This window comes from Dermacentor albipictus, chromosome 7 (genome assembly GCF_038994185.2).
Source record: "Dermacentor albipictus isolate Rhodes 1998 colony chromosome 7, USDA_Dalb.pri_finalv2, whole genome shotgun sequence".
Lineage (NCBI taxonomy): Eukaryota > Metazoa > Arthropoda > Arachnida > Ixodida > Ixodidae > Dermacentor > Dermacentor albipictus.
The window spans coordinates 44,886,395-44,903,429 of record NC_091827.1 but is presented as its reverse complement, the minus strand read 5'-3'; the positions used below and the strand labels follow the sequence as shown (position 1 = coordinate 44,903,429).

At 48.3% G+C, this 17,035-nt stretch overlaps 1 protein-coding gene across 1 annotated transcript; it reads right to left on the bottom strand.

Annotated features, from left to right (window-relative positions):
- Positions 1-3,857: 3,857 nt before the first annotated feature.
- On the bottom strand, positions 3,858-11,145 carry LOC139047942 (homeobox protein Mix.1-like). The gene is made up of 4 exons (XM_070522130.1): positions 10,825-11,145; positions 7,699-8,030; positions 6,135-6,394; positions 3,858-5,009 (listed from the first exon to the last, which is right to left on the bottom strand). Exons 1-4 carry the CDS (start codon positions 11,128-11,130, stop codon positions 4,690-4,692), a joined length of 1,218 nt encoding a protein of 405 aa, XP_070378231.1. The 5' UTR covers positions 11,131-11,145; the 3' UTR covers positions 3,858-4,689.
- Positions 11,146-17,035: the final 5,890 nt, after the last annotated feature.

Sequence of the window (17,035 nt, the reverse complement as noted above, 5' to 3'; positions counted from 1 at the left end):
GGGACATGATCGGGACATGCTGCGTATGAATTGCGTGGGAAGTTAATTTTGCCCCGTTCGGAGCAGACGCTTTTTCACGGATTGAATTCGGGTAGAATGCAGAATCCATGCGCAATGTCATTATCCCCGATTGTATCACTCCCATCCCCCTTCACTTCTGCCTTTCCCCTTATATAAGGTATCCGTCTTCTGTCAATAAAATTTAGTTGACAGTCAGCGCTTGTGTCCCGTCCTTGATACTTGTGGTTGCATGTGTTTGCGCTGTAACAGTTTTTATTTCAACAATACCGAAATTCGCGCGAATGCAAACGCGAGCGAGCGATCGCGTTGTTGCAATGTGCGCCTCGTTCTTCTAATAGGCCTTTCCGCTAGGCCTAAGTGGCAAGGCTGAAGTTTTCAAAGTAAATTGCGGCAAGAAATACGTAAAGTGCACGACGTCATGATAGCCTTGGCTTGTTATTTCATCAGACGAGAAAACGTCATTCTGTCACAGAATAACTATACAAAAGACAGAGTATCAGTAACAGCCAAGTACATACGGGGTGTGCCAACTATCATGCAGGGAGCTTATATATATATATATATATATATATATATATATATATATATATATATATATATATATATATATATATATATATATGGAAGTGCCATGGAGCACGTAGCTGGACAGAACTAAAGCAATGTTGTCTGCCGTCGCTTGGAGGCCCCACTCACAGAAGGACCTACTCATAATTTAGCCGCATACCTAAAAGCGGCTTGCAATGCAGAATTTTTTACCGCTTTAGATTTATTATGAGGTGCAGTTTACAGCATCGTGATACCTTTATTTATTGATGTGTTGCAGGGCAGCAAACTTGCTCGTCTTGCTTTTTGAAATTTTGCAATATTCAGGAATATTCCTGTAAAAGAAAACCGATGGCATAAATTCAAAACATACTTCTTACCGTTGATGGATTAATAACTACTTCGCTTAAACGTAACAAACCATCGGTGCAGTGGTCGGCGGGAAAAAACGATTTCTCCGTTCTCATGCATATATATGTGTGTGTGTGTGTGTGTGTAGAAGCTAGTGACATAAATTTAGCTTCCCCCTATAGCAAAGAAGAAGAAGAAACTTTAATAAAGAATAGTCCGGCAGTTCTTGCTGTGGTGGCCTCAGGTGACGGCTCGAAGTCCTTAGACTCGAGCGGCATCTTCGGCTTGCCGGACGGCCCAGAGCTGGTCTGCCAGCTCTGAACTTCTGATAGCCGCCTCCCAGCGGCGGCGACGCCTACGGAGAAGGTCCCCGGCGGCTCCCGAATCCGGGGCGGCGTCGGGAAGAAGCGAGCTCGAGCCTTCTCCTACGCTGGCCACGGCCGCGATTATGGACGCGTCGCCAACGGAGCTGGTTTGATTACCGTTGTTGCCGGCACACTCCCAGAGCATGTGTCGCAGCGTTGCTCTCTATCCGCATGTTTTACATGCGTCTGTTGAATATAAACGCGGATAGCAGTGGTGTAAGATAGCGGGGCTAGGGTAGGTGTGTGTCTGGAACAAGCGCAAAGTTACGGCCTCGTTCCTGTTCAATTTGTCGTGCAGTGGCGGGAATGTGCGTCTTTCGAGTCTGTAGTGTTGGTGAGGTCTCTGAACGTGGTTAGGCGAACGCCCCACGCCCATTGTGATTCTTGTTGCTGTGTTTCTGTTGTAGTGTCCCTATCCGGCATATCCGATGCCCCGTTCTCAGGGGCGGAGGCGGCCACATAATCAGCGGCGGCTCGGCGTGTGAGACCTCGAGCCGTGGCGTGGGCCGCCTCGTTGCCCGCGAGCGGAACATCGGTATGTGCCGGGGTCCAGAGGAGGAAGACCGTAGAATTTTGGCGTTGCGAGGGCGATGACGAGTCGCCGTCGTCAGAAATTTGGAGCATGCGGGCCGCTTCCCGGAAGACACGACCGCGCGCGAAGCCGCGGATTGCCGCCTGCGAGTCGCTGATCACGATCGCAGCGTTCGGCACCGCGACGATTGCTAGGGCTATCGCGGCTTCTTCGGCCGCCTCCGTGTGTCCCGTGGTCACCGTGGCGCTCGCGAGGCACTTACCCGAGCGGTCTACAACCGCTATCGCGTGTGCGCTTCTCCCTCCTCCATATGGAGCCGCGTCTACGTATGCCGCCTCGTTGCTGTTACCAAACTTCTACTGTAGGTCGCTTGCTCGTTTCTTGCGTCTCCCGGCGTGGTGCGTAGGGTGCATGTTCTTGGGAAGCGGCGGGATGACCAGGCGGTCGCGAACAGAGGCGGGAACCGCCGTCTTTTCTCCATGCTGGGTGTGGTACGCGATGCTGAGCGACTCGAGGATGCATCGACCTGCCTTTGACCTCGATAATCGTTCGTATTGTGCAATGCCGTGCGCCTCGATTAACTCGTTAAGGGAGTTGTGAACTCCGAGCTCTAGAAACTTGTCGGTGCTCGCGTTGAGTGGAACGCCGACCGCCCTCTTGAAAGCCTTTCGGATCATGAATTCGACTGTTTTTTTCGGACCCGATCCAGCTCAGGTAGGGGGCAACGTACGTTATGCGGCTTATCGCGTACGCCTGCACGAGACGGATCGCGCACTCTTCACGCATACCATTGCGTCTATTCGTGATGCGAAGCAAGAGTCGGATCGTGTCATCTACCGAACGACGAAGTATTCGCACCGTCTCTCCGTTATGGCCGTTTGCCTGCAGGTGTAACCCTAGGATTCTAATTTTCTCTACGTGCGGTACGGGAGTACCATCTGCCAATGTAATGCGTATTTTGGAATATTCCCGTTCCTCTTCGCGCAGAGTTTTACGACCTCTCCTTGTGGGTTTGTAGAGTAAGAGTTCGGACAAAAAAAAATTATGTTGACCTTAGTCACACGCCAGTCGGGAACAAAAACCAACTTGAACAGTGGTTATGACTACATGACCGCCGCTTTAAACGACGACCCTGCATTGTGCTGGCTTTCACCGCTGAAGAACTTATCGGGTCACCGCATGCAGGGGCTTCGCTTGCAGGAATACGACTTCAATGTCACCTACAGGTCTGGAAAGAAGCACCAGGACGCAGACGCCCTTTCTCGCTGCGCACTCCCGATCCCCGATCACTCACCATCACCTATCCGCGCCAGCTTACACACTGAGTCGTCTCCACTGTCTTTAACCGTCGCAAGGCTATTGGACTATAGTCCCCGACCGCCCATCTATCCTTGTTTCCCACCAAGGTGCCGACGCATGCTGCATGCCGCACTGTTGTCGAATGCCTGGAAAATTCTCCTTTATTCCCGAACGCCGTATACTTCGTAGACAGCTTAGCTCAAGCTCCGCAGTGGAATTTCGTATTGCTACATTTATCTCATCGGGGAGAACAAATGGGTCACCGTCATACCGCGTTCTCTGCAGGTTCTGGGAGGCTTTCACGACGATCCGACGGCTGGTCATCTATAGCTTATCACAAGAAGTACAATAGAATCCGAGGTACGACAGAATCCACGACTCGCCGTAGGCTGCTTCGTTGTAAAACATGTAAACAGTTGTAAAATGCGTGTTCCCATTTGACTCCTGCGCCATTCGCAGTCGTCTTTGAAAGAGCGCAATCCCTGTAAGATACTTTTCAGGGAAAACTGGACTAAGGCGACTTGGCTGGCAATCGATCATTCTGCTTGCAATGCAGCGTGGTTAACTGAATGAAAAAGGCAATACATTTTACTTGTAATGCATGCAGTCAATTATTGTGCGTGTCCTTTCAGCCGATGATTTGTCTCTTAATAAAAAAAGCGTGACACGAATAACTGAGCAACAAATGAGGGAGTGATCAAATGTCTTTATTCAAAATGAAAAAATGAAGGGTGACAAGAATGTACAGATGGAGATTGACATTTAAATACTCAGTAAGTAAGGCCATTCGCTACAACAACTGCAAGAGGTCGCCATATCACCATGACTTTCTTTTTGTGGAGTCTGCGTACGTCTTGGAACAAAATTGTGTAGCTCTGGCACGTTTATTGACAATGCATCACAAATAATGTGTGACATGAGGTAGATAAGAGCATCGCAGTGTATCTTTGCGTGTATTTTCTACACGGCCGGTTTAATCCCTGAAGGCATCATGCACAGCCTCAGTTCGTCAGTAGCAAGTGTCACTTTTTGGCATTTCGTCACTGTTACTTTGACAATTGCTGAACTTCTTTCGTGCACAGCAAACGACGTTTCTTTCTTTTTCAGCGTGTGGCTGCAGCGGTAGACATTCTATTGTTATCGCTTTTATCGAATTACGGTGTCTACACTACTTGCCAGACATGCATTTTTTTTGTGTTCTAACCATGTTAACTATATTGAGCACAAAAATGAGTTATTATGGTACAGTTCTTTTTTTTTAACGAGCCCTTATCCGTTCCTTGTCCAAATGTATTAAATACAGTGAAAATGTTGTATTACATGTGTCTGAACGACAAAATGTAGGGATCAATCTCTTTTTTAAAATCACAGTGGAGTTTTTGGCAACGAATCGAAGGTATGCTTCTCAATGCCGGATATGGGCTGCAAAACGTTACGACATCCTACACAGGGATCGTTGGATTGTGGAAAAGTACAGTCGCGCTTCTCTGTCTGTCCGTAAAGCTTCCGGGTTCACGCGTACGACGGCCTTTTGTGAGACAACTCGCAAGTCCGATCGCACGTCACGATGTTTGGTCAGGCGTCCGCAGCGTTCATCCAGTGCCGGGACCGCTCTATCTCGATGTCTGGATCTTCCATCTCCAGCACGAGAGACATCAGGCTGCTCATGCTGGGCACGGACTCGTCGCTCCCTCCGGAGGACGTGCTGGGACCAGCGCCGCCCGTCTGCCAAGATGACGGCTCGCGGGCATCGCCATGGACGTCAGCCGAGGCCCCGCCTGCCGCAACGGTCGCCGGCGACCACCAGTCCTGCTGTTGGACGTCGCTCGCCGGTGGTCCCTGAGGAAGCTGCACTTGCGGCCACTGCGGTTGTCCTTGCCACGACGTGCTCGCAGCTAAAATGCAAACGAGACAAAAGAAGACAAAAGATGAAATTGGCAGTTTCGCCCTGAAGGTCCGAAGCGTAGAAAGCGATAGCGACGCTTTTAAGTTCGTGGTTCGAACTCCTCGGACGGTGTTCCGTGTACCGATACACGGGGGGTTGACGCGTTGGCGCAGCACGCAGTACGCGATGCAAACGCGTCTGCGCTGCAGAGACAGTGCCCCGGCAGCTATGCCGGGCGTCTCACAACGGCGGCTTAGTGACGACGACCGCCGCCAGTGGCGTTGCAGACGTCTAAACTCTAAGGTCCCTCTATAATGGACTTTACTAAACTCTAATGCACCTGCATTAACTAAACTCGATGGTGCATGCCGAAAGAGAGCCGTCGGCGTTTTGTCAGCGCCCAACGAAATGATTAGATCTGTAGGTTTAGCTTGACGTCTCGAGACATGCGCCGTCAAAGTTGCGATAAAGATATGTTTCGTGCATTGAAGCACAAAAGTAACTGGTACGCCAATGCATTTCGTCGGAAACTTTGAAAATTATTATCTCCAAATTGGTGTAGCCCTGAGAATTCGTTCCAAGTGGATATGCCTTGTGAACTCACCGGCTACAATTCGTAGATAGAAATATATGCGCAAAGTAATTAAGTTAAGAAAAGTTAGTTACCGTAATTTGTTAATTATAAAGCTAAGGCTTTTGATTTCTCGTACAAGCAATGGCCGCCTCATCAAATAATTTATATCAAGGGTTAGAATTGTGCTTTCGCCACAGGCAGTTTTTAAGAATTTGGCGCAGCTAAGAGAGACTATAGATATTAAATCAAAAGGAAGTGCTGCCCCCCCCCCCCCCCCCACACACACACGGGCGCGCGCTCATGTGTGTGTGTGAACGATAAAAAGCGAAACTGAGAGCCTCGATTTCTTTAGAATCTCGACCAGAGGCAACAACGAACGAAGCCAAAGAAAAGCCTCAATTAATAATGACTAATAATGTAATTAGGCGAAACGCAAAAAAGTCCGACTTGCTCCAAGCGGTGGCAAACAACGTTACAGTCTCTCCAACTACGTGGCAACGGCATTATTTCTTTTTTTCAATTATGGCACGAGTTACGTAGGGACACGTGGCATGTACTCACGAGCAGCGACGCCGGACTGTTGGTACTGGACGTAGTCGCGGTCTGATTGGCCCCCGCCGAATGACACGCACGGCGCAGAGTGGCTGAGGGACGAGTTGAGCGGAGGCGGTGGCGGCCTGGTCGGATACAGCGACTCGAAGCTGCCGTACTGTCGGTTCCAGGGTGCCGCCACGTTAGGCCTAAGTTGCACCGACGCGGACAGGACTCGCTCGTCGCCGCTGCTCAGCGCGGGAAACGCGGATGACGGTACCGCGCGAGACCTGCACCGTGGCAACGGAAATTAACGGCGCGAAACAGGCAGGGACGAAGGAAAAGAAGAACACAACACCGGCGCTGACTCACATTTCGCCCCACCACCAAGTCGCGCAAGTTTCTCTTCTAGTCCGTGGCATCGAATTGCGGCAGTCTTACGCGACTTGTGTCGGGAAGGACGATATATGGACAGTGCAAAGAATCGTGCCCTTACACGAAATAAAAGCAGATTCAGAGAAACTATACGAAGGTTCGTAGATGTGTTATATGGAGCCTATAACATGTCTGCAAAAAGCCTGCGACCTTAGATATTTTGTTCAATATTAGAGGTTCCAAACACAGCCCCTTTCGTATAGTCTGCGGTCCAGCCCGCATGCACTCTCATACCGCGCTTCATTGAGCAGCGCCACCTGTGGGAGAGATCTCGATCGTCCGTAGCCTGTGAAGAAGACGGTAGCCAAACGAAGGTCCCGTGTTGCCGGTCCTATGGAGAGTCGTCTATACACACTTCACATGCCAAGCGCGGAATTCGTGCCATTGGCGGCCCTTCTAGTTGCGCCAATAATTCGCGGTGGCTCGATATATAGTATACCGCCGCCCTATATAGTGCTCGAAACAAGCAGTGTCTCTACGCCACTTGGTACCGTGTGGCAACTGCACACATTACCTGTAGACAGGTGAAGTTTGTAAGGAAGTGACGAAACATATACTTGAGGTCTGCATAGACGTTTGATATACTCTGAAAACTTGGTTTAAAGCAGTACTGACATGATACATTCGATTCGCCACTTTTTTTTTGCGTTCGATGAAAGTGCGGGACGTCGAAACCATTGGGGAATATAGTGGCAGGCCTCAGAGCGCGCTAAATATTATAGTTATATAGCTTTTCTACAGCCAGTTCCGGCTTCGTTTGCCGGGAGATGACTGTGTCCTGACGTCATGACGCGTAGGGGGGTCACGTGGGAGCGACGTTACAGCACTCGCAAACCGTCTCGCGCGATCGCCTACTGCACAGGTAAACGTCACGATGTCCTGCTCTCCCGTGACCACCCCATGATGTTACCTCCTGGTAAACGAAGCCGGAACTGGCTGTAGAAAAGCTATTAAGTTGTTTAGTGCCCTCTGAGGCTCGTTTGTATTTTTTTCTGGGGTTTAAATATCGAGCGCCTTCCAGCGTCGAGGAGTGTATAAAAGGCTTCGCTCGGGTTATAAGATGCCGTCTTGCCTTCTGCTTGAATCTGTGCAGCTGCTTGTAAATTGCGAAGGATTGTATATATACGGGAGCATCCTCGTAGCAATATACAGTACTTACACTCTGCCGTCCCATCGTGGCTGCGGAATCGCGAGGAAGTCGTGTCCTGTGTGAAAAGAACCAAGCGATGGCAGGCTCTGCTGCGGTTGGGTCTCGTTTCCCGCGAGAGTCTGTGACTGCACCGGGAGTCCGGGACAGACGACCGTGGTCGCAGGTGGCACAACCGCAGGCGATGCCCACTGGCGGCTGTCCCCTGTGTCTCGTGGGGAAGCCAATGGTGACGGGTGCGTGTTGGGGCACCCTGGCGGTGGCTGTAGGTTGTGTACGTAGCTGTCACCGATAATCCTGATTGCTCGCCGCCGGAGCATGGCACGCTTGTTCTGGAACCACGTCTGCAATAGCCGCCGCCACGTTAGGGTTAGGAGGGCAATGGGATGCAAAGATTAGAAAAAATGGGCGATTTGGTGTGGATGCGTTGTTAGGAGAGTACGAAGGGTACAAAGGCGACAGAAGAAAGCAGATACGAATAGAGAGCGAGTGTTACAGTGGCAGTGCGATATTGTACCGGCCATTTCAGTCAACGGCTTTTGATTGTGTGCAATCTACGTACAGTGAAGTTTGTTTTTGATGCGAAAACAGCAAATGGCCCACGGAGCGAAAAAGCCGGCGTCTGTAGCAGCGAAGCGGCCCCTAAATTACCATTGGCTGCGACGCCACGTCACAATGTAAGCGCACCTCGACGGAGCAGAGCGGGCGAACGGAAACACCTATGCAGCCGCAGAGCGCCAGGTGTCGCGCGAGGGGAGAGGGCACCGCCGCGACGCCACGTCACCCTCGCTCTCGATAGCCGGCACTGCGCTGAGCTTAGCTGCTGCGCGTACCTGCCGGCCTTGATGGCCGCTGCTGCTTCCTCTGTCTCTCGTCGCGCTGGACGTCGGCGGCATGCGGCGTTGGCAACGCAGGCTGCCGCTGCTTGCTTTCTCGGCCAGCACGCACCGCTATGGCACATCGTTCGCAGCGCAAACAGCGTTCATTTGGACATTAATATTGTCGCATTCACAACTCATAACAAGTGCTTAAGAGGAAGCTTTAGCTCGAGTGCTCCTATCTAAATACATGTAAATGGAGAATTCGTTTTTCTCGGCAACCACTGCACCAAATTTGACGAGGTTTGTTGAATTTAAAAGACAAACTTAATATCTAGTGACTGTTGGTTTCGAATTTTCGAGTTAGCTCGTGAATTTTTATTAAGAAGTGGCAAAAATCGATAATTCTCAGAAAACGAAACTATCAAGCTTAGAGATCTGCAGCTCAACCACTAAAAGTGATAATACAATTCTGTGAATTGCATTAATAGTACATCTAAAGCGGACAAAATTGATATGTTACACATGAGTATAAAAAAATTAATCATCGGAAAATACTACTTTTGCAAAACCGTCGTAACCAACGTAACAAATTCACGTAATATGTAAACTGACATATTGAGTTTGTGCGCTTTGAATGATCTAATGGGCGCCGTTTACAGAACCGCGATGTCAGTTCTTGATGCAGAGCTATGAATTTGTAAACTTCGTGCTTCTATTTTTTTCAAATGGTCAAATATTTGAAAATCGTTAAAAGAAAAATCAAGCCTTAAATCGAAATTCCGCTTCCATCAGTCACTAGAATTTAACGTTTTTTTTTCAACTGCAGCAAAGTTCATCAAAATCGGTCCAGGGGTTATCTCATAAAAACGTTTTTGCGTTTTACATGTATTTGAATAGGCCGCGTCGGAGTTGGGCCCGAGCTAAAGCTTCCTCCTAAGTATTCTTGGATTAGCTCAGGTTTCACAACGACGTTGTAATTTTTGATCGGCATGGTTTTCCCGTTCTTCCTGATCTTGAGATTGTTGCGGTTAGGGTGGCGTTCAGCGCGTGGAACCCACCCAGCCCATCGACTACGACGTCAAGTTGTAGAAAAGGAAGGAAAATGGTTTATTTAACTTAGTTAGTGCAAAAGCCCACTCCATGCAGGAGCAAGTTAACGTCTCAGTTCACATCAGGACCCTGTGTCCTCACTTTTGAAAAGTATCTGCTTTTAATCCCATCGTCTTCCCTAGGCGATCCGACTGGGGAACCTGAAAACTGTCCAGCAGCAAATTACCATCGTTGACTCAGTCGTGAACCAAGCTCTTGCTATCCATAACTCGCAGTTACTCCGCTTCAAAGGAACTGGTTTGGAATCTGTAGAAAGAAATCATCCGGCGACACCTGGTTCGTTCGTCGTTTCCCACCCCGTTCTTCGCTCAGTCTGCAAGGTGAAGGACGGGCTGAGGACCTTTCGTGGAACCCTGCAACAGCCGGTTTACACGCTGTCTTGACGGCTGGATAAGTGCCGAGGGATGGGTGGTGATTTGACTCGTCTGATTAATTGCGCCTATCCATTCGTTGTCGTGGTTCGATCTCTCCCGTTCATCCTTTTCTCCGGTTTCCAGGCGATGGTGGGCTGAGCGCTTTTAGTCGTTGTCCACGCTGCGCTGACTTCTGATCAGGAGGTGCGGCGGTTTGATACGTGGCACACGTTCAATTGACACCCTTGGTGGTGTCGAGACGTAACAAGTTGCTCACAGGCACTGAACCCGCTCACCGTCTCAGCAGTGAGTGACTCGCCGAGGCAGCAGTGAGCCAAAGACCGGTCCTGTGTGGCAGCTGCGCAGGCCCACGTGGTGGGAGTTCTCGCAGTTGTGCTGCGTGTGACCAATGGATGGGCGGCAACCGCTTGTGACGTACATGCTGACGTGTCAGCGGCGCTAAGCGCTCGTTCTTGGCAGCCTGGCGGTCTTCGCGTCGGCGGCCCCTCAATATCGGAACCTGCGAGGCATAGCTCAGGTGGCAGCAGCTCGGCGTTGCACTTGTACTTGTACTCCACTTGTACTTCATGTTATCACTTGTCATCACTTGCACTTCATGTTAGACTGCGCTGCCTTGAGGGGACTGGCCTCTTTCCGTCAGGCGTACACCTTCAAGGCGTTTGAGGCCCGCCGATAATGTCATCGCATTGAGAGCTTCTTGCTCGGAACAGTGTGCCGCAATATGTCGCTGATATACTTCGATTCAGGCAACGATAGAAACTGTTTGCCTATTGTGAATCCTGTTACGTCAGTTCTCCTATAGACATCGCGACTCGACGCAAACTGCCGCTTACCCTGGTCTGCTTGGTGGTGATGCCCAGTTCGTCGGCGAGTTTCTCAACCTCCTGACAGTCGATGTACTGCTGGCGGCCGAACACCTGTTCCAGTCTGTCCAGCTGGCTGCGGCTGTACTTGGCCCGGGGCACCCGCGTTCCGTCGGCTGCTGCTGTTGCCGGTGGAGACGCCATGTTGGTTGTCAAGAGGTCGCAAGGGTGAGCCACCTGAGAGAGAGAGAGGGAGGCGCCGGTTAGTTTACACTCGTAACCACGGGATGGCGTGGTGTACGTCGATACGCTAAAGCCGTACCGACATGACGTCATCGACTTGTATGGGCTTTGAATAAACGCTCCCGAAACACTCAAAGAAATATTAGAGTCTTTTAGCGTGTCTGGTATTCGGGCAAGCGCGGGCGGTTTTCCGGTTTAGCGGGGGCGTCAACGTGAGCGGGCAGATTGGTGGCGCCAGCTGGTGGCGCAAAGCTCAACCACACAAACACACAGCTAATTACTGTATTCTGCTTAGCTGCTGGGGTAAATTTTCGACAGTGGCGTAATCGTGTTCACAATTACGCCGCTGCCAAAAATTTGCACGAGTGGCGAAGCAGGATATGGTGAGCTACTGCAGCTTTAGCTATGCGTTTGCCTGGTTGAGCTCTACAACACCAGGCGGCTTCACCGCTCACGTTTACGCCCCGATCATCTGGTAATCCGCCCAAACCGCTCCCGTTTAGCGGAATAGCGTAGAAGCTAAATGTCTCTATTGCTGGAAAGCCACGGAGCGCCACAAATATTTTGGTGTAATAGCATTCTTACGGGAGGCGTATGTGCAGTGACGCAATTACCGAGAAAATGGTCACGTGGGAGCAGAACAATAGTGAGGTTTTCAACACTGTCGCCCTCTCCCTGAGTCGTCCGCATTAGGCCTAGCAATGACTGGTCATTGACAAAAATGTCCTTATTTCACCAAGCAAGGTGCACAATACAATTCCTGATCACAAATGCGCGAGTCCTGATGATATTACGCACTGAGTTAAAGTCGGTACTAGGCGTTTCTGCGAAAACCTTTAACCAATTTTTTTTTTTTTAGATCACACGTGGCAGATAGCACGATTATAATCCTCGAACTGGATTACTCAAACAGGCGGACATTATTTGCACGAAAAAAAAATCAAAACGCATAATTCAATAATTACCAAACAATGACTGATTCAGATTTAACTACCGTGCGGCACATAGCGTAATTTACAAATTGTAGCCGGATAGTTCTTAAGGGTCATTCACTTGCAAAGAATTCGTAGGATGACATTAGTCTTTAGATATTACCTAAATCCCCGAACTTCGCGAAGAAATACATTGGCGGTTCAGTTACTTTTGTGCTTCAATGTATCGAACGCTGTTTTGTTAAATAAAGTAATTGAAACGACATTGCATTTTTACCGCAAGTATGATGGTGTACAGCTCGAAATGGTGTCGCCAACGTAATTATTTTCGAGTGGTTATGCCTTGCGGTCTAGCCGGCTACAAATTGTAAATTGCTACGTGTGCCGTGAGGTAATCAGTTAAAATCTTATGTGACTTCTTTTTAATTCGACGATTAGGCATTCCTATTTATTATGCAAGTAGTGTTTGCCTCTTCGAGAGGACCATCTCACGAAGTAAAATTGTGCTATCAACTACAGATGATCTTTAAAATAAATGCTTATAGTGGTAGCAGAAATACTTGGTATATGTATATAGATTACATAATTAATTTGATATTTAGGAGCGCTGTTTCCGCAGGGCCACTTGAAGGAAGCAATAGCATCCTATTCTTCAAAAAAGTTGGGAGTAGTGAACAGAATTGAATTGAACATATTCTTGGAAAAGAGAAACATACAAGAAAGGAGTAATCACTAAAAACTGTTTGCATTTTTTACACGCATAACTACTTTACAGATACTTGCTGAGAATGAAAGGCCTAACTATAGGCCCATCTTTATAACCCTCTCATTAAAAAGAAAGTAAGTTGCATAAAAGCTTATTGAATCCCGTATCTTTAACATTACTTGGAAAATTTCCATTCGCTAATGACAAGACAGCGTGGTTTTCGTAATGAACACTCAAGAACTACCGCCGTGATGACAGCATTAAAACTGACATTGAAGATGGGAAATTAGTTGAATCAAATAACTCAAGTCATGAACCAACCATCCCAAATGCGTACGCTTCTGTAGTTGAATCGGTTTTTATTAATTTCACTAAAGTGTTCGACTCAAATAATCATGTGATGAGTAAGCTCACGTACTCCTTTACGAAATTGCCGCACCCTCCCCCCACCCCTTTAGAAATAAATACACGAAGTTACGTTCGAAACAGGCATGCATATCGGGAATAATGTCTGACACCAAACAATATATCGGCGTTAAGAAAGGTTGAATTCTCGGCTCGATATTGTTTTCAATTTGCTTTAGTGTCTTGCCTAACTCGCAACTTCGAGAATAGCGAACGTCCCCACCATGTTCTCTTTCGCCTATGACATAAGCAAACTTACAAACGAGCTCATTGATAATATTGTCGAACTCTAATATTCATGGTGCGAAGCAAATAATGTAATGATGAAATCCCAGCAAAACAAAGCGCAGGGTGTTTTCTCCGGGCTATAGGAAGAGAACTAACATTTCTCCAATATATTTTACCTCGTTTCCTATTTGACTACGAATGAGTGCACCTTGGTGTCATTTTAGCGTAGCAGTTAAAGGCGACATTAATATTTTAAGGGAGCACACATTACAGAGCCACATTATTTACAGCATATCGTCTTGGGGCCTTACCTAATGTTATCATTAACTCCTCTTCAGCTGGTTCAAGATCGGGAATTTCATGTTATTACAGTTTATTGTTTTAATGCACGCATGAGCCCAATTTTCTACAAGTTTATATATATTACCCATTGTTAAATATTATGCTCCGAAAAAGAAGAGAAGAAGACGAAGTGAAAAGCGAGCGTGGAGCCGAGCGCGCACCTGCATTTTTTTAGTTGTTTTTAGCAAGCGTCGAATAAAGAAGACTTTCTCTACTTCGGCTCCGCTTCCTGGTTTTCAACACATGGTGCCGTGACCAGGATATCAGACCTACAGTTGAAGACCCCTAACGATGAAGCGACCTACCTGAAGAGGACGACCTACCGACGCGATCAACGCGACCACGCTGCGACAGAAGCGAAGAACGATCCACGTCATCACGAGGCCTACCACTCCCGACGTGACGACATGGAAAGAATACGACGGAAGCGTGCTACCGTTCGAGCGGCGGTCACCAGGATCATCAACGAGATGACAACTCTTATGCAGACGGAACCAACGCCATATGGGGAGCTGACCGACCATCTTAACCTATTGAAGATAAAGGAAATTATGCTTACGGACCTTGATAACCAAGTAGAAGAGCAGGTTACCGATGATAACCTTGAGGACGAGCTTCTCAGCGTCGGACAGTATCAAGAATCTATCGTCCTCGCGAAGTCCCGCGCTGAACGCATTTTATCCGATCAGCAAACAACGACTACGCGCGAATCTCACGATGACTTTCGTCAAGCACGCACACACGTTAAGCTGCCGAAGCTCGATGTGCCGAAGTTTCATGGTGACCCCATTAAATGGCCGGAATTCTGGGATCAATTTGAGTCTACTATTCACCAGAACCGATATATTACCGACGTTGACAAATTGAAATATCTTCGGAGCTACTTGAGGGGTAAAGCGGAAGGTGTCATCAGCGGCCTGTCGACAACTAACGAGAGCTATAGCACAGCTATAGAACTTCTCAAAGAAAGATTCGGTCAGAAGTCACTGATTGTTAACGACCACATGCGTCGCCTTCTAAACCTACGTAAAGTTCGTTCTTGCGAAGATTTCGAAGGGCTTCAAAGATTGCATGAAGAAGTGCAGACTCGCGTGAGATCCCTGCATAACCTTGGTGTCGAAGAAAAAGAATATGGAGTGCTACTGAAAACTGCTATAATACAAAATCTTCCGCAACAAATGGTACTCCGTTATAATCAGCGCATCTTGTCTTCGACAAATACAGGAGTTACTAGTGACAGGCTAAATGAAATGTCTGTTCTTCTAGACTTCTTGAGCCTTGAAGTAAGAAGCAGGGAACAGACTATAATGATGACTTCTGACAAGAGAGAGCAAGCCTCAACGGCAAAACGACAATCTAATGAGCATTTCCAAAGTTCTGCATCTATGCTAACCGTGAAACTGACTACAGAGAGTTGTATATTATGCGGAGACAAAGAGCACTCGGTGGATGTCTGCCCAACAGAACTGACATTAGACCAGAAAAAGCAGAAACTACAGAAATTAGGATGCTGTTTCCGCTGCGCTAGACAATTTCACAAAGCTAAGGAATGCCGAAGCTGGAAGAGACTAAGCTGTGCGAAATGCAAAGGACGACATATCACCACGATGTGTGACCCAAAATGGAAGCAGAAGAATACAGAATCGCAGACAACTGTTTCCAGCTCATCGACGGACTCGCTAAAGTACAGAGTTCTTCTGCAGACCGCACAAGTTTGGGCTGTGGGCACTGGAAGCAGATGCTTTGTAAGAATGTTGATCGATGGTGGCAGTCAACGCAGCTTTATTACGGAAGAATTATCTAGGAAGCTGAAAGCCACTGTGTTAGCCGAAGAGCAGCTCATCATCTCGGGATTTGGAAACGTTTCAGCACCACGAAAATATTATCGAAGAGTACGAGTCACGCTGCATAGCCAGTACGACTCAAACTCACTCGAAGTTGAGGCGATAGAAGTTCCAGAAATATGCAATGACTTGTCAGCATTGACAGATACAAATGTACTTTCAAGGTTGAAAAGCAAGAACCTACGTTTGGCTGACGTCAACGCAGTTCAGGTCTCGCCTGAGCCTGGAATAAGCATCCTTATAGGTACCGACTATTACTGGAAGCTTGTCAGCGGAAGAATTCATCGACTGGACGACTCCTTGACCGCCATCGAAACTGTCATAGGATGGACACTTCATGGAGATACCAGAAGTCCACCTAAGTTCTACAAGCAGGAAACCGTAAGGAATTTCAACATATGCCTAACGGAAGACAATGTTTCCCAGCAACTGAGGTCTTCCTGGGAAATAGAACATCTGCGGCTGACTAACGAAGACAGACTTTCGAAAGATGACGAACACGTCCTGAAGAACGTCGTGGAAACAACTATTAGACACAATGGTTGCGATAAAGTTGAACTGCCCTGGCGCAGCAATTGTTCCCAGCCTAAAAATAACCGGGATATCACGTTAAAGAGGCTGGAGTCCGTGCAGAGAACACTACATCAAGAACCAGAGTTTCCGAAGGAATATGACACTGCCATTAGGAGCTACTGTAACAAAGACTGCGCTGAGAAGGTCCCAATGGACAGTATGACTGAACATATCACGTATTATATGCCACACCGAGCAGTAGTGCGACGCGGCAGAACTAGGACTGACGTACGGGTGGTATACGACGCCTCTTCTCATGCTACGGAGTCACCTTCACTCAACGACGTCTTGTGTGCAGGGCCGAATTCGAGCCCCAACATCCTCGACTTACTGATGAAGTTTCGCAGCTTCAAGATTGGAATTTATGCCGACATCGAAAAAGCGTTTCTTCAAGTATGCCTGGCGGAATACGACCGAGACGCGTTTCGTTACTTCTGGTTTGAAGAAGGGTCTGCCAATACTGAAGAACTGCGCATGACAAGGGTTCCTTTTGTTGCCTGCAGCAGTCCATTTCTCCTGGCTGCAACTCTGCGACACCACTTGCAACTGGTAGAAGACAAATACCCTTCTACTGCCCAACTATTGAAAGGTCTTCACAGAAAGGCGGCCACCAATAGTGCGTCGGCTTCTCAAGGGCAGTCATGGAATTCTTGGGCCGAACCTATCTGCTTCAGGAGTCCAGAAAACGAAGAAGCCGATACAGAGGCAGAGACAGAGGAAAGAGAAAGCGATGCCATGAAATTAAGAGAAGAGGATATGGGACTTTTCGGATTTTGTCTAGCGTGGGATGATTTCTATTTAGTTATGTGTGAAATATGTAACCAAGTCACAAAACCACACGCTCTGCGAAATCACTTGGAGCAGCGGCATGGGAGCACCGACACCTTTGGTAGGGGTGACGACACTGCTGACACGTCCGTGCTCCAACCGGCCGGTGGAAGGAAGTCCTCGGGGCACAGCTCCATGTC